This window comes from Lynx canadensis, chromosome D4 (assembly GCF_007474595.2).
Source record: "Lynx canadensis isolate LIC74 chromosome D4, mLynCan4.pri.v2, whole genome shotgun sequence".
NCBI classification, from domain to species: Eukaryota; Metazoa; Chordata; class Mammalia; order Carnivora; family Felidae; genus Lynx; species Lynx canadensis.
In genome coordinates this window covers 16,873,252-16,899,139 of record NC_044315.2, presented here as the reverse complement: position 1 = coordinate 16,899,139, position 25,888 = coordinate 16,873,252, and the positions used below count along the sequence as shown (strand labels likewise).

Genomic DNA, 25,888 nt, shown 5'->3' with positions numbered 1-25,888 from the left:
CGCAGGCTCGCGCCGGGGCTGGCCCGGCTGCGCGCGCCCCCGATGAGAAAGGGCCGGACCTTGCGGGGGCGCACGCGCGCGCGTGGCCCGGGTCGCCGGAGTCCCGCCCCGCCCCGCCCCGCCCCGCCCCGCTGGGGCTGGAGCCGGCGCCGCGTCCGGCCAGAGTGGGACGGAGCCCTCGGTTGGCGGCTGCTACCTGGGCCGCCTCCTACCGGGCAGGAGCGCGGAAGGAGGGGCATTGGGCCTCTCCGCTAGCGAGCTTTGGGGGTTGCGGCGGGTCAGCGACAGGCGCGCATTCGGCCAGCGCCTGTGCAGCTTTGCTTGGGAAGACTCGAACTGGCGCCGGTGAGTATCTGCGCGACCCGGCCGCGCTGCGCAGCGTCGCCGAGGCCTGAGGGTCTTCCCGATGTGTGGCAGTGCTGGACCCCGAACCTGGTTGCGTCTTTCGAGCCCTGTTGGAACTCTCAACACCCCAAACGGGCTGCTAGATGGCCTGCCGAGGAGGATGTGTCCGTGGTGGCGTGGTGCTTTAACGGCCCATAATAATCCTTAGTAAGAGACAACCAAGAGGTGATAGGGTTGTGAAGTCACCAGGGACAGGGCCAGCTTTTGATCCCCACGAGAGGAGACAGCCTTTTATTCCACGAGTATTGTGGTGGACTCACCACGACCCGCCTGCCACCTATTATTGTACGGCCTGCTAACTGAGAATGATTTTTACCATTTTAAAAAGTATGAAAAGAAATCAAAAGATTTTTGTGGCACGTGAAAGTTATAAGAAATTCACATTTCGGTGTCCATAAAGTTTTGCTAGAACACAGCCACGCTCATTTGGCTTATATATTGCCTGTGACCGCTTTCTCTTCGCCACAGCAGAGCTGAACTGCTGTCCCCAAAGCCGAAAACATTGACTGTCTGCACTTCACAGAAGTTCGCCGACCCCTCACCTAGCAGATTGAATCTCCAGTGGGAGGCAAGGGCCAGAGCATACAAGAAATACAAGTGTGCATTCAGTTCAAAACAGCACAGTCTATGTAATAAAATCAGTTGTATCTTTAAGGGAAGGAAAAAAAAAACCTAAAAGAAAAAACTTTACAGGAGGGTCTATGTAAAGGGAAGCTTGAAAGTTTCTGATGGGGGTTAGTGAAAGATAAAAGTGATTCCAAGGGAGAGGGGCCTGGGCTGAGTATTCGGAAATTCTGTTTACTAAAAGGGAGCAAAGTTTAAACAATAGTAGGAAAAGACTTCCCTGTTGTGTGGGAGAAGATAATCAAAATATCTGCTGAACAAAACAACTAAGTGAGAAGTCCTGAAACATGTCACCGGTTTCAAAATATCCGACTGTTCTTTAGATGCCCTGAGAGGTACATTTCGTTACGTGTATTCGAGAGTTGCTCTCTTCCTTATAATCTGCTGATTTCTGCACATACCGCTTCTGACGGTTTTGCGGTTTAGAGGCCAAAATGTACCTCGGTTAGTAGTGGAATACACGGAATAAGCACATACAAGTAGTGAAAAAAAGATTCAGCATCCTATCTTACTTAGGGTAAAAAAGGTATCAGAAGAAATTAAAATACTCATTTTGGGTTTGCTCTGGGCTATTTTAGTTTCTTCCCCCCCCCCCCCATGTAAATGACTGTGCTGTTGAGGAAAACTTTGTGCTGAGAAAATAAAATACATGAGTCCAGGGAATCAGATGCCCCAGATCAAATAGGGGTTGTCTCTCCAGGGACAGCCCGTGATTTAGTTTGTAGTTGATCAAGCTGGTTTTCGCCTTATGGGGTCTGCTACTACATATATTTGGAGTGGGGCAAGTCTTGATTGCTGGCTTTTAAGTGTGATTTTAAAATAGTTCTCAAAGTGGGCAGCAGACAGTGTAATAACACAAAGTGTGGAGGTGGACGGTTCCAGCCCTGCACTCGGAGTTCACCTTGGTGCTGCCCTGTGCATCCAGTGCGGTTTCTGAAATAAATGACTTCTGGTATTGCTGGGCCCACCCTCACCCCAGCACCTGTCTTGCTTTGGCTTCTCCCAGTTCCCCACCCCTCTCAGCACATGGTCACGTGATCGGTGCTACTAAATTGTAGCCGACATTTACCCAAACAGTCTTGGGCAGGCTGAGACTGCTGACTACCATAGAATTAAGGGCTCCTGTTTCGATAAAAACTTGCATTTGACTGTGGGAATTCCCTCCTGAGCCCAAGCAATTTTACAGGTACGTTCTTGACTCTCACTCCTTATTTCTGAATTGCTCGTTGCCACCCAGATAATCCCCTCAAGCGTCTCTCCAGTGCCACAGCCACACTTGTTCTTTGCATGCTGTGTAATTGATCCAATATCCTCATGTGTATGCACAGCTGTGGCATGAAGCAGGGGGACCAGAAGCCCTTGCCACTCAGTGTTCACAGCCATTAATAATACATCAATAAAAATGACATCTATTATACATGAGAGCCTCACAATTAAGCCAGCACATATGGGCATCCTTTCTTTGCTCTTGGTAATAAAGTGCTTTTTAGCAGCTTGGAAAGAAGAAAGAAAATAAGTCGCTTGGACACAGATCAGGGATGGGAATTGGGAGGGCTGCTGGGGGTCTCCAGCTCCGTGGCCACTCACCCCAGTGGCCCAGATTAGCTCCCTGATCACCCCACCAGGCCAGTCCAGAATAAAGAGCAGCATTAGTTCAGGCAACCCTCAGGAAGCACTATTGTGAGATTCCCTGCAGCTGCGCCTCCTTTTCACGTAAAGAGGTGAAAACACTCCATTAGAATATCCATAGGATTGCTTTACTGAACCTTAGGGGGCCTTGTGTGAAACTGCCCTCCACCCACTAGACGCAGGGTCAACAAACAATGGCCTGTGGCTAAAACCTGGCCCTAGGCTTGAACATTTGCAGTCAGTTTTCTGATTAGGAATGCTAACTTTGAAATCCAGCGAGAGAGATGTTATCCCAGTAAGAAAGGAATTCCATTCTTCTCGTTAGTAGATGTGTATTACATCAACAAAACTGTACTCCATTATTACGTTTTGACTTCCGTCAAAAAAAACCGTTATGCAAACTTGTTTTCTCTCTTGTTGTAGAAGTACCTACGTAATAACTTTGAGTTTGCCTCTTGCCTCCCAAAGGCTCAAATATTTACTACCTGGCCCTTTTCTGAAAAAGTGTGTCTACCCTGGCCCTGGACTTTGATTTTTGAGTGAGGAAATAGTACCCTTAAAGGGAATTCACTTTCTTTTGCCTCTGGCCAGCAGTGACGTCTCCTCCCAGCTCTGTGGGTTCCCTGCCACTGGGGAAATAAACGGGTCATCTCCAGGTGATTGAATCTTAAAACTGAGTTTCAGAGTTATGAACCTCTGTCGTGTGTGGTCTCTGAGACTCTGGCCTATAAGCCTGGAGCACACGCTAGCTGTTGTGAGTGCGACAGAGAAGCTGGTACGAGGTGAAGCTCTTCTCCTGAATGTGGATAATCCAGGGTGGGGTTCCCCAGAGGTCATGGTCATCCTTCCCCCTCAGCTGGCTCTCCTAATTTAGGATTCTTATTTCTTTAGATATCCAAGTGATACACGTTCAATTTTTTTTTTTTTAATTTTTAGGAAATTTTACGAAGACGTGATTTTCAAAGCTAATTATGAAAACATTTGTCGTGGGAATCAGTGGGTGAGTAATTTTGCTACAAACAGCCGGTGGACGTACTCAGGATGTCCAAAGGGTGTTTTCCTGTAGACGTGGTGGGGAAGGAGGAGTCAGGATTCCTGAATCCTGAAGAAAGGAACAGGCCACTGGCTGTTTTATAAATGGCGGCAGGAGATGAGAGAGTCTCTTACAAACAGAGAAACAGGACCCTCAGTAATCAAAATCTGCCTGTTTTACCATTTCTTTTCTGGAGTTAACATCAGATGCTTTTTTATCCTATGTCCTCATTGCCCTGGCATAATTATTAGCTGTGTGCCCCTCTCCCTCTCAAAAGTGTCCTAAATTATATGGTCGCCCAGTCTCTCTGGTACCAGAGGTGTGCATGCAAATAAGACACCAAGGGACATTATTTGTTTTGCTACTGTTTTATGTTCATCTTTCTTCTGGGTACATTCACATTGTGCATGGTCCAATTAATGAAATACTTGAGACTATTAAAATTAGAAGTTTGTGATTTGGGGGAGATCACTGTGTTATTGTTTTACATTACTGTGGTAAGTAATCAGAAGTCAAAGGGGATGAATCCAGTGGCAGAACTCTGCCTTGTCTGGCTCCTGTCTAACCAGAACCAGAGTTCCGGTTTTTTTCTGCATGGCTTCTCTTGTCCATGCCTTCCCTGCTGCGCTCACTGCCATCATCCTAATTCAGACCCTCATTCCCAAATTCCAGTCCCTCTCCCCCTTAACCTTTTTTCCATACCTCTCTGCCAGTTGAATCGTCTTGCAAAAAAGTTTTAATTATTCTCTCGCTTAGTGAACAATAGTCAGTGGTTATCAGTCACCCAGAATGTTATCTGAGTATCCTGGTGCATGAAGACCATTCCATACATAATAAAAGAAATGCATTAGCTTCAGGCACAGGTAGGCTGTAGGAGAGGTTTGATACAGGAGCTCTGTGGTATCCCCAAAGACTTGTTTCTTTCCCTCTCTTTGTGTCTTCCTCCACTTGGATTCGTCCTAGACTTGGCTCCATGTTTTGGTCACAAGGACCAGTAGGTCCTGAGACTTTGTTCTTCTTAGCCTGCCTTTCTCCCTGTAAGTCATGGTTTTCCCTTTGATGGCACTAGCTTTACCCCGTGCACACAGTCACTGTGGCCAAAGGGATGGACCTGCCTTGATGAGCTTAGGCCAGCGGGGCCCTGCCCTGGAGTTGAGAGCGGGGTCAGTCCACACCAGGCCTCGGAAGCAGGGGTGCAAGTCCAACTTGCATTCTACGTATTCCCTTCTTCTCAATATCTGCCTCGGGCTTTCTTGCCACGTGCACTGGGTGCTGCCCACACCTCCCTAAGAAAGCCTCCTCTTTACTCTCTCTTCCTCAGCAAGTGCCAAGATTTCATTTTAGTGCTGCTTCTGCGAAGCACCTGCCAGACTCGGCTGCAGTGACCTCTGCTCCTACCTTTCTTCCTTCCTCTAGACTCAGTGTTGGATCTTTCTTGTATACGTACCACTTGCTACCCTATGAAATAATCATTACGTTAAGACGTCCAGGAATAGTGGGGATTCCAAAGGGTTCAAGAGTCAGTCAAGATCCTGAAAATGTAATGCATGTGTGATGATATTCACTTTTCCGGGGAAGGGGTATATAATCTTTATCAGATTTTCATGTTAAAAAATGTGATGTTAAAAAATATAACTCCAACTGACTAATTTCACTTAGCGTAATACCCTCCGGTTGCATCCATGTAGTTGCAAATGGCAAGATTTCATTCTTTTTGATTGCCGAGTAATACTCCATTGTGTATATATACCACATCTTCTTTATCCATTCGTACATAGACAACTACGTGGATAGAACTAGAGGGTATTATGCTAAGTGAAATTAGTCAGAGAAAGACAAATAGCGTATGACTTTACTCATATGAGGACTTTAAGAGACAGATGAACATAAGGGAAGGGAAACAAAAATAATATAAAAACAGGGAGGGGGACAAAACAAGAGACTCATAAATGTGGAGAACAAACTGAGAGTTACTGGAGGGGTTGTGGGAGGGGGAATGGGCTAAATGGGTAAGGGGCACTAAGGAATCTACTCCTGAAGTCATTGTTGCAGTATATGCTAATTTGGATGTAAATTTTAAAAAATAAAATTAAAAATATATATATAACTCCATGGGCCTTGGAGTTAGACGTTGTATGCTATTACTTGCTAGCTGTTATCTTGGGCAAGCTTTATGAGTATACGGTTTTTCAATCCTTAGGTTCCTCAACTTTAAAATGGAAATATTAATATATACCTGCTACAGAATGGATTTCCTCTTGTTTAAGTACCTACAGATAGCCTTTTTAACTCCTCCTTAGCGCTCTGTCATATTCCAAATATACTTAACCCTCTTGTCTCTTGGCTATGTAACGAAAAAACAAATGGACCAGGACTTGTGCGTTTATTTGGGTGTTATGAACAAAGACGGAAGTGGCTCCGAGTAGGTAGTCATTTTCCTTCCCCATATTCTAGGATAAAGCATGCACCTGTTGGGACACTCTTGCCCTGAGGTTGGAATGCACGTGAGGTGGTTGTGAGCTTGGCGCCTGGTGGTTCTGAGCATGCTGAAAGGGAAGAGTTAGTCTTAAGCTGTCACCCGAGCAGGATTCCAAGTGTAGGTCTTAGACTTGAGCTTGTTCAATTCCGACTTGTTAAATTCTTGTTAAATTCCCTTTCGCATCTGTCTCACCTGGACTGCCTTCTGCCCGGTCTGTCTCCTCCAAGTCTACAAAACCGGAGTACCTGTTCTTCATTGTCTCCAGCTAACTCAATGAGAAGGGATCTAATTACTGTCGGTTTGACTGTATCATCTGAAAGGGATAAGTCTAGAACACGACACATTTTCAAACCAGGTTGCTTATACTATAATAAAGTTATCCCTGTTTACTGTCTATTTTAAACCAAAGTTCAGAATCTGGACTATATAAACTCAACATGGGTTATGGCCTTTTTTGTTAAAAGGGAAAAAAAAATTGTACCAGTATTTTCTCAAGGCAAAAAGTAACACCCCGCCCCACTTTCCCATCTTTTCAAGATCACCCATATCCTACCCAATTATGTATTCTAAGGTTAATTGGAAAAACTTGAATCCTATTTCTTGTACTTTGTAGGTATGTTATATAGGTGATATTGAATAAATCCAATAAACAATTTTGGTGAATTAATGTTAGTTTCTCTTCTAGATTTTAAATATATTGTACTCTTTCAACTGGGATTAAGCACAGGTTCTCGCAAATAAATGTGCAGTTAAGAGTTTTTCGTACCATCAGGGCACCTGGGTGGCTCAGTTGGTGAAGTGTCCTACTTTGGCTCAGGTCATGATCTCAGGGCTCATGAGTTCAGTCCCGCTGACGGCACAGAACCTGCTTTGGATCCTCTGTCCCCCTCTCTCTCTCTGCCCCTTCCTCACTTGAGCGTGCACACACACACACACTCTCTCTCAAAAACAAATGAACATTTAAACAACAAAAGAGAGTCTTTTGTAGTGTGGACATTTGGTCGTATGATGAAGCCTTGACTTAATATAATATTTTGTTGTTTGTTTTCCGAGAAACCAAGTGGTTTTATTGTAGCATGGGGACAAGACCTGTGAGCAGAAAGAGCTGCCTCAAGTAACGTTACGTTTTGTTTGTTGTTGTTTTTTGTTGTTTTGTTTTTAGAAGAGACAGAGTATCAGGAGGGGAGGGGGGAGAGGGAGAGAGTCTTAAGCAGGCTTTACACTCAGCGCGGAGCCCGTGCAGGACTCAATCTCACGACTCTAGGATCATGACCTGAGCCCTTATCCAGAGTCAGACACTCAACCAACTAAGCCACCCAGGCGCCCCTAGAGGAATGGTTTTAAATGCACAAAGTAAAACATAGGAATACAGAGGAAAAACCAGTTATATTGAAATACAGTTATAAAAATATTTTCAAAACAAATTGTAGCATTGTGATATATACATTTCTTTACTAACTTATTAGATAACAGTATCCAGCGGTAGGTCTGAAAACTGCCATAAATTTGAAATAATGATGAGTGTCGATGATGCTTCAAGATATCTGCCCCAACTGTACCATAATATGAAAATATCTATAATTTCTATTGGTGACAAAGTCACAGGTACTGTAAAGACTACTGATGTTTGTTACTTATATTCATAATTAAAGGGGAAGCTAAAGTTCTGTTAGAATATAGTAAGAATAAAGATGTAATCTCTTTCCCATTCAAGTTCACAAAGTCTATGAGTCTGTCCACAGACCCTCAGAAACGTCAGCCCCAGGTTGAGAAAAGCTCTGACCAAATGACTAGAGAAGCGCTGTGTGTGGCATTAGATGCTGGAAAAGTAGACACACGGAGCAGTTAGTCAGGGTCCCCATTCTCCTTGATGTCACAGTCCAGCCTTGATGACTGCATGTGATACGCTTCGATGGGTTCTCCCACCTCTCCCCAAAGCGGAGAGAGGTTGAGAAAGGAGGCAGTACAGCAGAGCTGTGGATGTGTGCTAAGTGCTTGTAATAAGCCCATCCTCCATTTTTCTCTACGATACATGGAAACAAAATCACAATGACTCGCCTGCAATTTTATACACTTGAACCAAAAGTGCTGCTCATATTCTGTGGTTTTGCATATGAACCCTGTGAATGTTTCAGTACACACAGAACATTCTTTTGCTTCCCACATAGTAGCTATATTTTTAAGCCTTAGTATTACCCAGTTCACTTGCCCAGTACTTAGTTTCCTTTCTCCTCCATCCTTTCCAGTATATTTCTTATCATTTATTATGGTAGATCTACTTAGGGCTATGGTTTTGCCAACATATCTATGAAAGAAATAATTTCTCATTTATGTTTATTTATTTTTGAGAGAGAGAGAGACAGAGTGTGAGCAGGGGAAGGGCAGAGAGAGAGGGAGACACAGAATCCAAAGCAGGCTCCAGGCTCTGAGCTGTCAGCACAAAGCCCGATGTGGGGCTTGAACTCCTAGACCATGAGATCATGTCCTCAGCTGAAGTCCGATGCCCAACCAACTGAGTCACCCAGGTGCCCCAATAATTTCTTTTAGACATTGCATGTTGTTTTATTTTACCTTATTTATTTTTTAAATTATTTATTAAGTAATCTCTACACCCAGTGTGGGTCTCGAACTCATGACCCCAGGGTCAAGAGTCACATGCTCTTACGACTGAGCCAGCCAGGCATCCCATACATATTGTTTTAAATATCCTTTTTTTTTTAAGATCACTTTAAAATGGTTTATATTAAATGCATCTTCCTTCTTGGTATTTTTGATTTTTTTTTTCTTTTCCTTTTTTTTTTGTTCAGTGTGACAAATGGCGGGAAGACAACGCTGGCTAAGAATTTGCAGAAACACCTCCCAAACTGCAGTATCGTATCTCAGGATGATTTCTTTAAGGTATCTAAAACTTCTCACGTAATTCATTTAACACAACAAAATCCTAGTAGCCGGTTGATTAAATTATGTCCAAAAAGCCTTTGCTGAACGATACAGCTTTTGTAGTGAAGGCAGGTTCCATGCAGTAATGTCACTGATCCACTAGATGGCATTACTTATTGTTGCGGCTCTGATTTTATTTATCCTCCTCATGCAAAGCGTTTACTAAAAGTTTATCGCCTCTTCATTCTATAATTGTATTATTTCTGCACCGCACAGTTTTGATGGGTGCTTCGTTATTTTTTCAGCCAGAGTCTGAGATAGAGATAGACGCAAATGGATTTCTGCAGTATGACGGTAAGTAGATGAGTTTGTGAAACATGCACAAATGTTCATTTTCTGTTTCAAACCTCTGTCTGTGAAGACAGTCTCGAAACGTGCTCAAACACACTGCTATACTCTACACGCGCTTTTGTAAAGGTTTTTGATTTATGTCCAACTATTTAAATAAATGAAACCCAGGGCGCCTGGGTGGCTCAGTCGGTGAGGTGTCTGACTTCGGCTCAGGTCATGGTCTCGTGGTTCGTGAGTTCAAGCCCCACATCGGGCTCTGTGCTGACAACTCGGACCCTGGAGCCTGCTTCGGATTCTGTGTCTCCCTCTCTCTCTCTGCCCCTGCCTGACTCATGCTCTATCTCTGTCTCTCAAAAATAAACATTAAAAACAATTTTTTTAATAATAAATAAATAAATGAAACCCTTTTTCCCCAGTTTTATATTTAAAACTGAAAACATTGGAACAGATTTTTTTTTTTCTAAAGCTAGAACAAGGTATGTTTGCTGGTACTATATTCATCCCTGCTGGGGGGGCACACATAGCTCTACTCTCACCCCCTCCCTGCAGTCTTGCCTGGAACAAAGTCCAAGCTCATCCTGTGGGCTTCCCTCCCAGCGACCAAGGTGCACCGGACAGCTGGTTTCTTCTTTCCACTGCTCATAAGGGTTAGTGAATATTTTTTAGATGGATTCACCTCGCTCCCTTGCCCAATCTAATACTGTTTTGAAGCCAAAGGATTATAAAGTCAGAAAATATTTATTTTCCTCTAGAGAATGTCATGCTAATAAACTATATTTAATGGTCTTATCAACTTTGATAACTAACAAGATGATCACTGAGTGTTTATGCAAACTGGCAGCAGAAACAGCTCTCTTAAAGACCCATAAACTGTGTTCTTTATTTTTAACTTTGACAACCTTAGAGGAAAAATGTTGTGTAATCAGTTCTTACAGACACATGATAGTTTTAAGGGAAGCAAAATCCTTGACTCGCTGCCTGTTCTTGTGTCTTGAACTGTAGCCAGGATATTTTTTTTCATTTCCTCCCCCCCCCCCCCGAAGGTTTGTAAGGAAGATTATTAAAAAGTAAGAGTTAAACAAGGAAAAACCATTTTCAACAACAGACAAAGAATTATTTCTAATGCAAATGAGTTCTTATAAACTGATAAGAAAAACACTAATATTCTAATTGAAAAATGTCCAAGGATATAAATAAGCTTTTTACAAAAGCAAAAGGTTATTCGATTAATAAATATACAATAAAAAGTCAACCTCAGAAGTAGCCAAAGAGTTGTAAATGATTTTTTCCCACTTATCTTGCAAGGAGATTTTTTTTTCAGTGTTTATTTTAAGAGAGAAGAGCCCGTGTCCACACACGTGCACATGAGCAGGACAGGGGCAGAGAGGGAGGGGGAAAGAGAATCCCAAGCAGGCTCCATGCTCTCAACATGGAGCCCATCGTGGGGCTCAATATCACAAACCCTGAGATCATGACCTGAGCCAAAACCAAGAGTCAGATCCTTAACTGACTGAGCCACCCAGGTGCCCCAAAGTGAACAGATTTGTAAAGAAATAATTATCTAATGATGGCACAGGCTTAATAAAACAAAAACTTTCATAAATGGAAATATCAACTGACATAAGCTTTCTGGAAGGGAGACTGAACGCATGTCCCAAAGTCCTTAATATATTCATGCCGTGTGTCAAGTGTCCCACTTCCAGGAGTCTATCTTAAGGAAAATCTGAAATTTTTAGGCAAGTACACAAATTTAAAGTAAGTCAAGGTAATGTTGAAATCTTTATGATAACCACCAAAAGGTTAATTTAAAGACACAAAGCTAGCAAGTTTATAAATAGATGGAATCATTAAAATGTAGTTGATACATACAAAATAAGTCAGAAGAGGTAAAAAACAGAGAACTTAAAAGAAGTCAAAAGATATGGAAAAGTAGAAAATGAGAGTAAGATGATAGATTTAAGCCAAATATATTGGTAGCTACATTAAATTAATTGAACTAAAATACAACAAAGATTGTCAAGCTGGATTGAAAGAAAAATAAAAAAAGCTCCTTACAAGAGATATATTTAAATATTAAGACAAAGAAAAGTAGACAAGGCTAGAAAAAGATAATGCCATGTGAATAATAATGCCTACTGAAAGAAATCTGGTATAACTACTAATATCAGACAAAGTAAACACAAAGAGTGTCACTAGAGATACTGTTACTAATATATTACTAAAAACAAAGAGATAAATAAGTTAATTCAACAGGAAGATAAACAATCCAAAATTTGTATGCACCTCATAACATAACTTCAAAATATGTTAAGCAAAAACTGACGAAACTAAATGGGGAAATACATAAATCTATAATTATTGTGGGATTTTTAAAATTTTTTTTTAAAGTTTATTTAATTTTGAGAGAGAGAGAGTGTGTGTGTATGAGTGGGGGAGGGGCAGAGAGAGAAAGGGAGACACAGAATCTGAAGCAGGCTCCAGGCTCTGGGCTGTCAGCGCAGAGCCTGGTACAGGGCTTGAACCCACCAACCGTGAGATCATGACCTGAGCCAAAGTCGGACACTTAACCAACTGAGCTACCCATGTACCCCAGTTGTGGGAGATTTTTAATACAACTTCTTCAGTAACTAGTGGGAAAAGCAGACAAAAATTATAAGGGTATAACGGATTTGAAGCACACAATTAACAAACTTAACTGAACTAGCATATATGGAACATGTAGCCAATCACAGCAAAATACACATTTTGATTTTCTTAAGAATACAGGACACATTAATTAAAATAGAGAGCATATGCAAGGGCATGGAGCAATTCCTAGTACATTTCAGTAACTTGAAGTAATATAGAGGTATCTTCTAATCACAGAGAACTGAATTAGAAATCAGTAACAAAAGAGTAAGCAGAAAACTCCCAAGCGTTTAGAAATTAATCAGTATCCTTTCTTTCTGGAAAAATTTAAACATGCAAAAGTTGGCAGAAAAGTATAATGAACTCTCATGGATTCAACTTCTAAATGATGCACTCTTGACCAATTTATATTTCATCTGTACCCTTACCTTCTCCTTCTATATTTTTTGAAGTAAATTCCAGACGTCATCACATTTCATCTGAAGCAAAGCACTTCTGTGTATCCCGTGGGCCAAAGAATAAATCGCAGTGAAAATCAGAAGATCCTTTTAACTGAACAGTAATGAAGATATATTAAAACTAATGGTATTTCTGGTTGCAGCTAAGTTGGATTGGCCCCATTCCTTGCTCTTCCTCCCCCTTATAATTGAAAATCCTTGATGGAACATGACAAACAAAGGAAGACTCGAAGATGAAAAGAAGGGAGCCAAACGCCTAGGGCCTTCAGGACTTGAGGAAGGGCAAGACTGTGATTCTGTGGGTTTTCTTTTTGCTTGTCATATATCCAGGAAGGGGTACTGGAAGGGTGTGAAACATGGAATCATCAATAGGTGCAGACAAAAAAAGCCCCAAGAAACCTGTTCCCTCTACTCAAAGGACCAGGAAAAGGATGGCCTACTCAAATCGAATATCATTTTGATAATATCCACCCTATTGTAGCTAAACACAGAGGGAAAAACCGTCATCCCCTCACGGTGTCAGCAGGGACTAGTGAGCAAGACTTCTGGACCCATCCGGCACCAGCAAGGCAAGGACCCCACCGGGGTCCTATCACTGGAGCCAGAGAGCTGGATTCCCACAGCCACCTACAGCAGAGACAGGATGACGCGGTGTGAGGTGGTGTTACTTGAGACTCCACAGTCCCCACCCGAGGAGCGTCAGCTACTGTCAGGAGGATGCAGTTGAGAGCTGAACGTCTGTCCTCACCAAGCAACAATGAAGCTACACCCGCATCTCCCCTCGTGGCTGCCCCCACTCCATGTTGGTGAGGTTTAGCAGGGGGATGACCACCCATCCCCACCTAAACCTGCATACCACACCTAAACAGGGTAACTACCTATTAAAAAAAAAAAAGATCAAATAGGATCCAGAGCCTCACAACATAATACCCTAACCTTCCAGGACGAGACTGAAATTCATTCGTTACATCAAAAACCAGGCAACTCTCAACTTGAATGAGAAAAGAAATCAACAACCACTCCATGATTACCCAGATGCTGGAATTATCTAACAAGGATTTTAAAGCAGCATTCATAAAAAGGCTTCAGCTAGCAATTGTGAACATTCTTGAATCAAGTGAGAAATGTGAAAGCCTCAGTAAAGAAATAGAAGAGGTAAAAATCAAATAGGAATTTTTAAATTGACAACATACAGTAAACTGAAATTTTAAAAGTCACCAAATGGGCTCAAGAACAGAATAAATATGACAGGGGAAAGAATCTGAATTTAAGGACAGAACAGTAGAAATTACTCTTATCTGAACAACAGAGAGAAAATGGACTGAAAAGAAATTAACAGAAATATGGGACAATAACAAAAGCTCTAACATTCATATCATTGGAGTCTCAGAAGGAAAGGAGAAAGAGTGTGGTGCTAAAGAAGTAGGTAAAACATCATAAATTTGGCATAAGACATAAACCTACAAATTCAAGAATCTGATCCCTAAGCAGATTAGACAAGACGGATCAAGAAGAAAAGAGAAGGCACAAATTACAAATATCAAAAACAACAAAGGTAGTATCACTACAGAGCCTACAGGCATTAAAAAGATAAGAGCATATTATGGACGTTTTGTGCAACTAAATTAGAAAACTTTAATGAAATTGACAATTTCCTAGGAAAATGCAAGTTACCAAGACTAATAACAGAAAATCCTAAGAGTCCTATGCCTATTAAATAAATTAATCGATAATTTTAAAACCTTCCACTAAAAAACCTAAGTCCAGATGGCTCAATTCAGTAGTTCCAGAGTAGGGCTCAGAAATTACAATTCTGGTAAATTCCCAGGTGATACCAATGGTGTTGGTCTACGTACTATACTTTGAGAATCAGTGTTGTAGAATACTTTTGCAGAATTATAATTGTAAGCTCAAAAAGTATGCGCAGTTTAGAGTTTGAAAAGGACATATTCATGTCCTTTATAAAATTTTTAATGATTTTTCTCTTAATTGCCTATGAGAATGCTTTGTATATTAAAGATGTTGTGAAATACATTGCAGGTATTTTCTCCAGCATATCATTTATTTTTCAAGCTAATTTATAGATATTTTGTTATCAAAAATATTAAACTTTTATGTAGTCACGGGGGGGACAGGCATTATAAATAAAGCAAGATTAGCCATGAGTTTATGATTGTCAAAGCTGGTAATGGGGCCATGGGAATTCATCCTACTCTACTTTTGTATATATTTGAAATTTCACATATTAAAAATGTTTCGGGGTACCAGGGTGTCTCAGTCGATTGAGCGTCTGACTTTGGCTCAGGTCATGATCTCCAGGTTCAATGGTTCGAGCCTCGCATCAGGCTGTGTACTGACAGCTCAGAGCCTGGAGTCTGCTTCAGATTCTGTGTCTCCCTCTCCCTCTGCCCCTCCCCTGCTTGCACTCGCTCTCTCTCTCTCTCTCTCTCAAAAATAAATATTAAATTGAGTTTAAATTTATCTAAAATATTTATTAGCTATTTTGAAAGGTAAATGAAATAGTATTATTTTATGTATTTATAGAGCCCTAGACATACTCATCATACAAAGCCACATCATAAAACTTTTGTGTATTCATTTCATGTATTTTTGTACATTTACTTGAAGTGCTTGAAGCGCTCAATATGGAAAAAATGATGTCCACCATTTCCTGCTGGATGGAAAGCCAAGGACAGTCCCTGGCATCAACAGACTCTGGAAGTGCCGAGGAAATTCCCATATTGATCGTCGAAGGCTTCCTTCTCTTTAATTATAAGTAAGCATCCTCAACCTTATACTGACCTTTAGTGAATGGTGGGGGGGGGGGGGGGGGGGGGAGGGAAACCTTGCGAACTAAATATGCTGTTATTTTAGGCCCCTCGACACACTATGGAACAGAAGCTACTTTCTGACCATTCCGTATGAAGAATGTAAGAGGAGGAGGAGGTGAGTTTTGATATCACCTTTGTGGATTGGAATTCCAAGGACAAAATATGCATGGGGATGAAAAGTACAGCATAGGGAATAGAGTTGGTCGTATTTATAACAGCTTGTATGGTGACAGATGGCAGCTAACTCATGGTGACCATGGAGGCACATATAGGCACGTTGAATCCCTGTGTTGCACACCTGAAACTAGTGTGTGTCAACTGTACTTCAACAAAAAATAAAATTTTTTAAGCAAAAACATTTTTTTAATTTTTTAAAAGACAAAATTGTAGGAAAAACAAGGAAAGAACATTATTGAGCAGTGTGTATGTCAATAAGGCCTCATCTCTTCTACATAAAGAGCAAAACCTTGTTACATAAATGCTCATCCACCTGGACTAATGCAAATTATTTTTCTAACATACATTTATTTATTTATTTATTTATTTATTTAGAGAGGGCGTGAGCAGGGGAAGAGGAGACAGAGAGAGAGAGAGAGAGAGAGAGAGAGAGAGAGAGAGAGAGAATCCCAAGCAGGCTCCGAGCTGTCAGTGCAGAATCCCATGTGGGGCTCAGTCCCACAACCATGGGATCATGACCTGAACTGAAATCAAGAGTCGGGCGTTTAACTGACTGAGCTACCCAGGCACCCTGCAAATTACTGTTCCAAGAAAAGGCCTTTCGACAAACCATTTGACTTCTCTGTCCTAAATCTTCAAGTGAGCCAGTCCCATGTTGATTATTATTTTAAATTTGTGAACCATTGTTCTGCTATAGCCACAAAGGACACCAGTTAGTTGAAAGCTTAATCCAACATATCAGTTCCTCTGTCATTATTTATGTTGATATTTGCTCTTGATTTTTTTATAAAGCACTGAAGCGTAGGCAAATAATTATGAATGGTAGCGAATTACAAAAATAATGTTTTTGGAACCCGGAAAGTAAATCCATTTTATTGTCTTTGTAAGTAGCACTGAGTCTAAAATGTATGTATGCTCTTAATCCTGTTTAGATTAAGTCTCAGTGATTTTCCCATTATCCTGCCCACTGTTAGTTTATCAATTGTGTGTTTCCATCAGTATAAAGTTTCCTGTGTGTTTTGATAGTACGAGAGTCTACGAGCCTCCAGACACCCCAGGGTACTTTGATGGCCACGTGTGGCCCATGTATCTAAAGCACAGACGAGAAATGGCGAAGATCACGTGGGAGATTGGTAAGTGCCTTTTCTCCCTCTACAGAGGGCATTTACTTGTCTTTGCCTTTAAGTCCACAAGAGCAAGGACGTTAGGAGGTTTTTTCCTCGTGGATTACATAATAAAGGATCCTTCTAAGCCACAACACTCTGGGCTCCTCTGCTTCCACAGTAGGTGCTACTGGTTTCTGTTTCTCGGTCTTCAACTCTCATCAAAGCCTGTCAGCTTCTAGGTGGTCATTCATGAAACTCATATTGAGTGAATGTCTTCTGTGTGTAAGGCAGTGTCCTGCTGATGTCAAGGGAAGTAAGACAAAACCTGCCCCCACTTGTAAGAGCCAACATTCTGTCCAGGAAACAGCCGTTAAAGATCCTGGCTGCACGAGCATGTCCTCTCTAGCTATGCCAAGTGCTGTGCCACCAAGTTCCAGGGGGACAGCCCAAGGCCCAGCAATCAGGGAAGGCTTCCTTGAAGAATCCTCTTAAACCACACTCTAAAGGGTTTAAATGGACAAAAGGGAGATAGGTCGGTAGACAGAAGATCACTCCAGAGTACCCGAAAAGACCAGGGACACAAAGGAGCGAGTAGCACCTGAGAGAAGGTTGGTGTATTTTTGGTAGAGAAAACAGAGAGAGGTGATACTGGAGACACAGGGAAGATCTAAACTCTACCAGGCCAGTTAAGGACTTGGGGCATTATCCTGGGAGAAGTGGGAAGGCTTGTACAGAGAGGTTTTAAACAAAGACATGGTAGGGGCACCTGGGTGACTCAGTGTCTTGTTCTTGACTTCAGCTCAGGTCACGATCTCACGGTTTGTGGGTTCAAGCCCCGCATGGGGCTCTGCGCTGACAGCACGGAGCCTGCTTCGGATTTTCTCTCTCCTCTCTCTGCCCCTCCCCTGCTCATGCACTCGCTCTCTCTCTCAAAATGAGTAAACTGAAAAAACAATTTTAAAAAAGGACATAGTTGATATCAAATTCTTGTTTTAGTGCGATTCCCCTGGCTATGTGAGGGTGGATGCAGAGGGTGTGATGTTGGACGCGTGTGCTCAGTAGAACAGGGTGACGAAATAGATACAGAGCGGCACTCTCCCTCTCCATCTCAAATGCCACTCTAACCATGCCCCCCACCCCCTTTGCTGAAATACCGTCAGAGTCTCCAGCTTTCTGGTATAAAATCCAAACATACTTCAGGGCCCCTAAAGACTAAGGCACAGACAGCCTTGCTCTAAAATCTCATCCCTACAGTGTTCCGACCTCCCAGCTTCTAGCCCTTCCAAACTGTGCATCCTTTTCTTAACAGACAAGTTTATCTCTTACCTCCAGTTTTCTTTTTTTTTTTTTTAATTATTTTTGTTAATGTTTATCTATCTTTGAGAGAAAGAGACAGTGTGAGTGGGGAAGGGACAGAGAGAAAGGGAGGCACAGAATCTGAAGCAGGCTCCAGGCTCTGAGCTGTCAGCACCGAGCCCAAGCTCGAACTCGTGAACTGTGAGATCATGACCTGAGCCAAAGTCGGACGCCTAACCAACTGAGCCACCCAGGCGCCCCTTACCTCCAGTTTTCTGATTAAAGAGTTCTTTCCTTCCTTTAACTACATAGCTTCTACTTTTTCTTCAAAATTAACTATGCCAGTTTGGGTAAAAATATCTCCTGGGCCTGGAGAATTCTGAGTCAGTACATACGTGGCACAGCCCAGACCCCTGCATGATTCAAGAAGCTTCATAGGCAAGCCTGATGCATACGTAGGTTGGAGAACCACCCCCTTAAATGATTCTTTTGGGGAGACACCTCTGCAGTGCTCCTAAAGTGCCACATGCACAGTACCACGTAACTCTTGCTTTTTCAAAAAATAACTTTCACATCTGCTAGTATGCATTGCTGAAACCAAATTTTTTTAACTTATTGTTCCTGACTGTAATCTATTTCTCTCTTTAATGACTATTAATTTCTTTTTACATTATGGCCCTGCATTCTTTGTTTAAACCTATTCGTATTCTTTTTTTTTTTAAGTTTATTTATTTATTTTGAGAGAGTGACAGTGTGAGTGGGGGAAGGGCAGAAAGAAAGAGAGAGAGACAGAGAGAGAGAGAGAGAGAAAGAGAATCCCAAGCAGGCCCCACACACTCAGTGCAGAGCCAGGTGCAGGCTCAAACTCATGAAACCATGAGCTCATGACCTGAGCTGAACCCAAGCATCAGACACTTAATGGACTGAGCCATCCAGACACCCCAAACCTATTCGTATTCCTAAGAGATTGTCAAGTGCCAGAGTAAGAATCCTGTACTAACCGGTCCACCCTCCTTTCTCCTTCCCAGTTTACCTAGATGGAACAAAATCTGCAGAGGACCTCTTTAAAGAAGTGTATGAAGATCTAATACAAGAACTAGCAAAGCAAAAGGGTAAGTATTATGGATGGTGAAGGAACAGCCAGGAAAATAGTTCATTTTATACCCAAGAATGGCTTACCAGAATGCGAACGTAGGAGTGATTATATCCATTCATTCATTGCTTTGAAGATAATTCAGAATCAGAGACTCTGAATGGGTTTGGGGACTTGATTATTTTGTTTATAAGGTTTTTTTTTATTTAAGGGTGAAAATATGTTTATGTTATGTCGTTTAAATTGTTTAGTAGATGGATGTTATTTCAATGGGACTGAAATTATCCTTTGAGCAGAGTGAAGTTAAAATGCTGGTGATCTCATTTTAATATGTCAAGAATTCCCCTTCTCCTTTATTCTTCTAGAAGATTTCCCATGAATTTATTTTCCCAAATACTTCAAAACTAAACACAAGATGTTAAAAAATATTTATTGAATGTTTCCTTAAGGTGTTCATATAAGATGACACATTTTGCAAGTACCAGAAACTTTTCCTTTATCTAGTTTAAGCACAAAGAAAGTACAGGGGTAGCGGTGGCTTCAGGCTCAGCTGGATCAAGCTGGTTCAAATGTCATCTTCAAGACTCTGCCACAATTCCACGTTCTGTTTGGGTTTCTTTTGAAGTCAGACTCTCTCTACTGACAGATACGATGGCTGTGGCAGCACCATACTCCTAGGCTGAACAGCCTCTTAGGCTCAACAGTAGAAAAAGACCATTAATCCTTTCCCAAGATTTCCCATGAGTTGATAAATGTTGAAGCTGGGTTTTGGGTTCCAAGGGGTTTATATGTGATTCTCACTGCTTTAGCATATGTTTAAAATTCTTTATTTTAAATGTTTTTTTTAAAAGCACTTTTAGGGGGAGGGGAAGGAAAAAAAAAAAAAAAAGAGGTTAGAGTGGGAGAGAGCCAAAGCATAAGAGACTCGTAAAAACTGAGAACAAACTGAGGGCTGATGGGGTGTGGGAGGGTGGGAAGGGTGGGTGATGGCTACTGAGGAGGGCACCTTTTGGAATGAGCACTGGGTGTTGTATGGAAACCAATTTGACAATAAATTTCATATATTAAAAAAAAAAACAATATGAAAAGACAAAAAAAAAAAAAGATGAAAAAAAAAAGCACTTTTACATTTTAGCCGAGCTAAAAATTCCCAGGGAAGATTTTGATTGGTCCTGTTTGGGTCACATGCCTTGTGCTAACCCAATCACTTTGGCCAGGGAGATGGCATACTCTGATTGGCTAGGACTGGAACATGCGCACATCTTGTAATTGAATGCCTCTCTTAAGGCCTTTTGTTTAGGGGGAGAAATTCCCCAAAGGGAAAGCAGAGCAGGCGGTAGAAACCAGAAGGATGAAAAAGCATGCAGGGAGAACAAAACTCTAGACCTACCTGCTGTTATATTCGAACTGTTTGAACTAACAGGGTTTTCATGGTGAATATATGCAAAATGCTCATTCAAGAGAGGTGGGTATGAGTCACTCCTGCAGTGGAGAATATTACGTGCATTTAACTACCCTAGTCCAGATGTCATCATCTCTAATAAGAATTAGATTTCCTGGGGCGCCTGGGTGGCGCAGTCGGTTAAGCGTCCAACTTCAGCCAGGTCACAATCTCGCGGTCCATGAGTTCGAGCCCCGCGTCAGGCTCTGGGCTGATGGATCGGAGCCTGGAGCCTGTTTCCGATTCTGTGTCTCCCTCTCTCTCTGCCCCTCCCCCATTCATGCTCTGTCTCTCTCTGTCCCAAAAATAAATAAAAAACGTTGAAAAAAATTAAAAAAAAAAAAAAAGAATTAGATTTCCTTTGTTCTCAGTAAATCCCTGTCTTACAAGGGGACTGAGCCCAGCCAGCCAGCCCACTGGTCCTCCACACTCCTGGTTTCAGGCTCAGCCCTTCACGGAGGCAGGAGCCCATTTGGAGAAATTTCAGTAGCATTTTAAGGTTTCTTCTAGTGGAACTTACAGTCCGTGGCAGATATACCGGACTACCTCTGCCATCTGTTACTTGGATGAAAGGCCGGGAACTCAGCACTGACATGAACGGCTATAAGGAGGTGTAGGGTGAAGGGGGCGTTCAGCCTTCATAAATCATAGCCCCTGAGCCAGGGCCTCTTTCTGAGGGTTATCAGCTCCCTTTCTGGCCCTAGTGAGATACTTCAGGGTGTTTTAGCTGCTGGACACCTATACCTTTCCATCCTCTTAATAATGGCCAGTGCTCAAGTCCATTTCTGTTTTTTTTTTTCTTTTTTTTTTCTTTTTGTAAACGTTTATTCATCTTTGAGAGAAAGAGCATGAGCAGGGGAGGGGCAGAGAGAGAGGGAGACAAAGAATCCGAAACAGGCTCCAGGCTCTGAGCTGTCAGCACAGAGTCCGGTGCGGGGCTCAAACCCACGAACCGTGACATCATGACCTGAGCTGAAGTCAGACACCCAACCAGCTGAGCCACCCAGGCGCCCCTCACCTCCATGTCTTAGTGACTAAGTCGGACTCTGTGGCGTTGCCTTGTCGCCCATCTCCTGATAAAGATGAAAGGAGCCTTAAGCAAATAGCTCAGGCAAACCTCACCTAGTTCCACACCACACGCCAGCGTGTGCCATCCGTCCCAGGGCCCAAGAACAACAGGTATGTTTTGATGGACACTGAAAGCCCACAAGAAAGTACATGTCCACGTGTGTGGCACCCACCTTTTCCCTTGCTTACGTCCTAGAGGTTTGTAAGGAGTATTCAACTTCGCCTTTTAAGGCTATCTCGTTTGTGTCCTAGATATTGGGTAAAGTTAAGTAGGAGAAAAAATAAAGAATGTTAAAAAAGCTATAAAGTCCAAAGTAGATGAGCTTTTCCTACCTCTTAAGACCTATGTTTTGTTTTGTTTTTTTTTTCCAGTTGCCTTAGTTCTGGTATTATTTATAGTAGCCCCCCCCTTCCCAGTTCTTAAACCGCAGTGCCCTGGCAGAGCCTCCTGGAGGGATCCTCAGTGTGGCCTGGTTTAACCCACAGTCAGGGGCTGAGCTGGCAGGGAGGCCTTGCCCGTGTTTCTAAGCACTACTCTGCAGGCCTCGCGTAACATCTCCTAAACCTGCTGAACTCAATTTCCACTCTAAGCACATAAAATCATAATTGTGGTAAAGTAATAATAACGAGAGGGAAACAGAGATTGAATTTAATTATTAATGAAGCAAATGACCCAGGAGAGTAAGAAACATAAAGTTCTAATTTAATCCTTATTTAAATTCAGTGTTTGAGGCAAAATGCAGTCGTTACCCATTCTCACAATGACAAGGCAGGCTAGCCATCGGAACGTCCAGAGTCCTTTTGAGAATGTTTATTTTCATGGCGATGGTTTTCTTTCTGGCACACTTGTTACGTTTTCAAAGGAGCCCGACTCTGCCACAGGTACTGGGTAGGAGCTAGAAAAGGTTGGCGGAAGAGCGGCTCCCACATGCGGGAAGGAAAAAGGGGAAAAGTGTGTATTTACATCTCATTATAAAAGCATATTAATTATTTTTTAAAAGTTTTTATGTTAAAAAAAAAAATCACTTAAATTCCTACCAATCAGCAGTGTTACCATTTTAATGAGGACACAGTCAATATTTTTGCTGTTCCCATCAGTCTCTTTACATGGTTACATGGTTACTTGCCATGGTTTTTTGTTTTTACATTAGTATTTACTATTTAAGGAGCTTTATAGAGCTTATTATAAAATGAAACTGAGCAAAACTAAACAGCTCTCCTAGTGAAAGGAGTCAAGGCTGAGTTCTATTTTGCTCATTAAAAGTGAGTTATAGGGGCACGGGGGTGGCTCAGTCAGGTAAGGGCCCAACTCTTGGTTTCGGCTCAAATCATGATCTCACAGTTGGTGAGTTCAAGCCCAGTGTCGGGCTCTGTGCTGACAGCGTAGAGCCTGCCTGGGATTCTCTCTCTCCCTCTCTCTCTCTCTGCCCCTCCCCTGCTCACTGATTCTCTCTTTCTCTCAAAATAAACTTAAAAAACTTTTTTTTAAAGTGAATTATAAGGGGGTACTTGGGTGGCTCAGTTACGTGTCTGACTCTTGATTTTGGCTCAGGTCATGACCTCAGGGTTGTGAGATCAAGCCCTGAGTCAGGCTCCGTGCTGGGCATAGAGTCTGCTTAAACTTCTCTCCCTCCCTCTCTCTCTTTCTCTCTCTCTCTTTCTCCCCCTTTCTCTCTCTCTCCCTCCCCTCTGCCCCCCCTCTGCCCCTCCCCCTGCTCACATGCTCTTTCTCCCTCTCTAAAAAAAAAAAAAAAAAGTGCATTATAAGACTTGGCTTTGACATCTCAGTGGAGAAGAAAGATGTCCTATGTTACATTTCAAATCTAAGGAATAGGAAATTGCAAAATAAAATTTTGATAAAATGTGTGTATTTTCTTTTTGGTATTTTTATACATTGAATTTAAAATGTCCAATTAAAGGTAATAGTAGTATAATTATCTAATACAGTAGTCCACATTATCATAGGATTAATGACCCATTTCACAATTGCTGGACATTTAGTGCCATCGTAAGTTTTTCACATTAGCAAATAATGTGCTATAAAAATATCTGCCTATATCACTTGTTTTCTTCTTCTTGAATTATATTAAAATTTTTCAGGGGCACCTGGGTGGCTCAGTCAGTCAGTTAAGCGTCCGACTTCAGCTCAGGTCATGTTCTCATGGTTCGGGAGTTCAAGTCTTGTGTCAGGCTCTGTGCTGGCAGCTCGGAGCCCGGAGCCTACTTCGGATTCTGTGTCTCCCTCTCTCTCTGCCTCTCCCCCGTTCATGCTCTGTCTCTGTCTCTCTCTCAAAAATAAACATTAAAAAAAATTAAAATTTTTTTGGAAGTAGCACTTGCTTGGTCAAAGACTATAATCATTTTTATATTTACATACTTCAGAGATGACTACACCAAAAAATGTGTGTTTTTCCAACACAAACTATGTAGCACAAATACAACAGGTTTATCATTGAGCTTCAAGCCAAAGTCCCAAAGTCAGGCTCACATACGCTTCCTTGGTTTATGAAGAAAGATTAAAGGTACCAATACACTTTTCCCAAATCAAGGATAACATTCCAAAACAATAATTCTAGTACAGCCAGCCACCCTTTGTGATATTCTTCTAATTTTCAAACTATTTCATTCTTTTAAGCCAATGATTATTATACCAATTGCAAATGATATTGGGTATCTGATATCTTCAGATAGGCTTAAATTTAATCAAGGAATAAAGAATGAGACTTGGCCTCTATTTAGTTCTTTGTGGAAAACCAGCATTTCTGGTCCCAGAATCCCTGTGACGTTAACGTTAAGATTTACTGTTGATAGTGTAAAAATTTAATACAATGGAAATTGGAATTCTCTACTCATTTCTCTTCTGCTTGTATTTGTTCCCAAGGTTTGCACGTGACAACGTAAAGATGGAGTGCACTGAACCCTTCGGGGGATGGATTAGGAAACTCGAAGGCCTCTGTTTAAGAACCTGCACGAAGATACAATATGTACTTTGGTATGATGACAGCTGTAGTTCGTTCGTTTGTGTTACCACATATGATTTCCGCCACGTGAGGAACAGTAAATAGGGATCCGTGCCACTGGACAGGAATGTACCTTGATGAGTTGTTCTCGCTCCAAGGAGTGCAGAGATACAGCATTAGCTCACTAAGGAGTCAGTTCCTCTAGACCAATGATCGTCAAACTTTTCCAAATAGGACCAAGTACGAAATAAGGTTTACATCACAATCCAGTAGAGATGTAATCCATTATGTTTGTGTGTGTCTGTGTGTGTGTAGGGATATATGTGTGCAATGTGTGTATAGAGATACACACACATACAAGGATCACAAAGGATTTACCTAAAGCATGCTGATATTTTTCTATTTTTAATTTTTTTATAATCTTCATTACCATCCAGTATCGATTCTATTTCCTGCAAATGAAGCCTTTACCAGGAGTAGCAGTCACATTGAGCGAATCAACAATTTGCTGCAATGTCTTTTTTGTGTGGGTTCTGTCGCTGTGGCTGCTTTTCCTGTTCTTGCATATGTGTAAAACCACTGGGTCGTTGTGTCTCTTGTGTTGCTACTTTGTTACAAATGGTATATTTTCTGTTTTATTTTGGGTTTTGTCAAACCAGTGGTTTGAAGTCCCAGAAATCAGTTACAGTTACTTAGATGATAAGTAGTACCTTTGATTGAAAGGAAGAGACAGGAGATCTGAATTCTATAATGTTTTGAGGTCTCTTTAAATACTGGAATTTAAATCATGTATTATACTGATCAACCTCTTGTTTTTTAACAAACAGATTGCTCACAATCCTCTCAGTCTTTACAAATAGAAATGTATTGTTACATTAACTTTAACTGGAACTCATTTGATCAGCTCTCATTATTTCTATATTTCTGACTAGCTTGTCCTCAGTGGCAATTAGGGAAGGGGTTTTTTTGGTCACACGTACTACACAAAACAACAAAAAAGAACAAAAAAAAAAACAAACCCTGAGCTCAAATGGCAGTTCTTCCACCTAATAGCTAAATGACTTGGATCACACTATTCAAAGTCTTCATTTCCTCTTTGTAAAAGGGGAATATCAACAGTACTTAGCACGGGTGTAGCGTAGAATAAGGATCATGTTCAAAATCCTTCACACGGCCCCCAGGGCATTCCCTGAACTAGCTTCAGTGTGCCTGCCTCTCTATTCTCATTGCCCATCATTCAGTCCATTGCTGTTCGGTGCTGAGACCTCCTGTCCTCAAACTTACCAGGGCCCTTCCTGCCTCATGGCGGGCACCCAGGCTGTTCCCGACACTCGGAGCAAGTGCCACAACCTTTCCCTCCAACCGACCTGTCCCTCCACAGAGGCAGACATCCTGCTTCATGGAGGACTTCTCTCATCCTTCCCTCCAC

General features: G+C 41.9%; 1 protein-coding gene and 1 non-coding gene across 3 annotated transcripts; both read left to right on the top strand.

Moving 5' to 3' along the window:
* The first annotated feature begins 150 nt into the window (after positions 1-150).
* NMRK1 (nicotinamide riboside kinase 1) lies at positions 151-25,354 on the top strand. Of its 2 annotated transcripts, none has more exons than XM_030294273.2 (9): positions 151-345; positions 3,595-3,658; positions 8,978-9,068; positions 9,356-9,404; positions 15,116-15,263; positions 15,362-15,433; positions 16,522-16,628; positions 18,926-19,009; positions 24,381-25,354. In XM_030294273.2, exons 2-9 carry the CDS (start codon positions 3,630-3,632, stop codon positions 24,398-24,400), a joined length of 600 nt encoding a protein of 199 aa, XP_030150133.1. In that variant the 5' UTR covers positions 151-345; positions 3,595-3,629; the 3' UTR covers positions 24,401-25,354. The 2 variants fall into 2 exon arrangements, with proteins under 2 accessions (XP_030150133.1, XP_030150132.1); XM_030294272.1 differs by having other exon boundaries at positions 152-345; positions 16,495-16,628.
* On the top strand, positions 22,318-22,431 carry LOC115500205. Its single transcript, XR_003964450.1, has one exon. It is a non-coding gene; the product is annotated as a small nucleolar RNA SNORA12 (small nucleolar RNA).
* Positions 25,355-25,888: the final 534 nt, after the last annotated feature.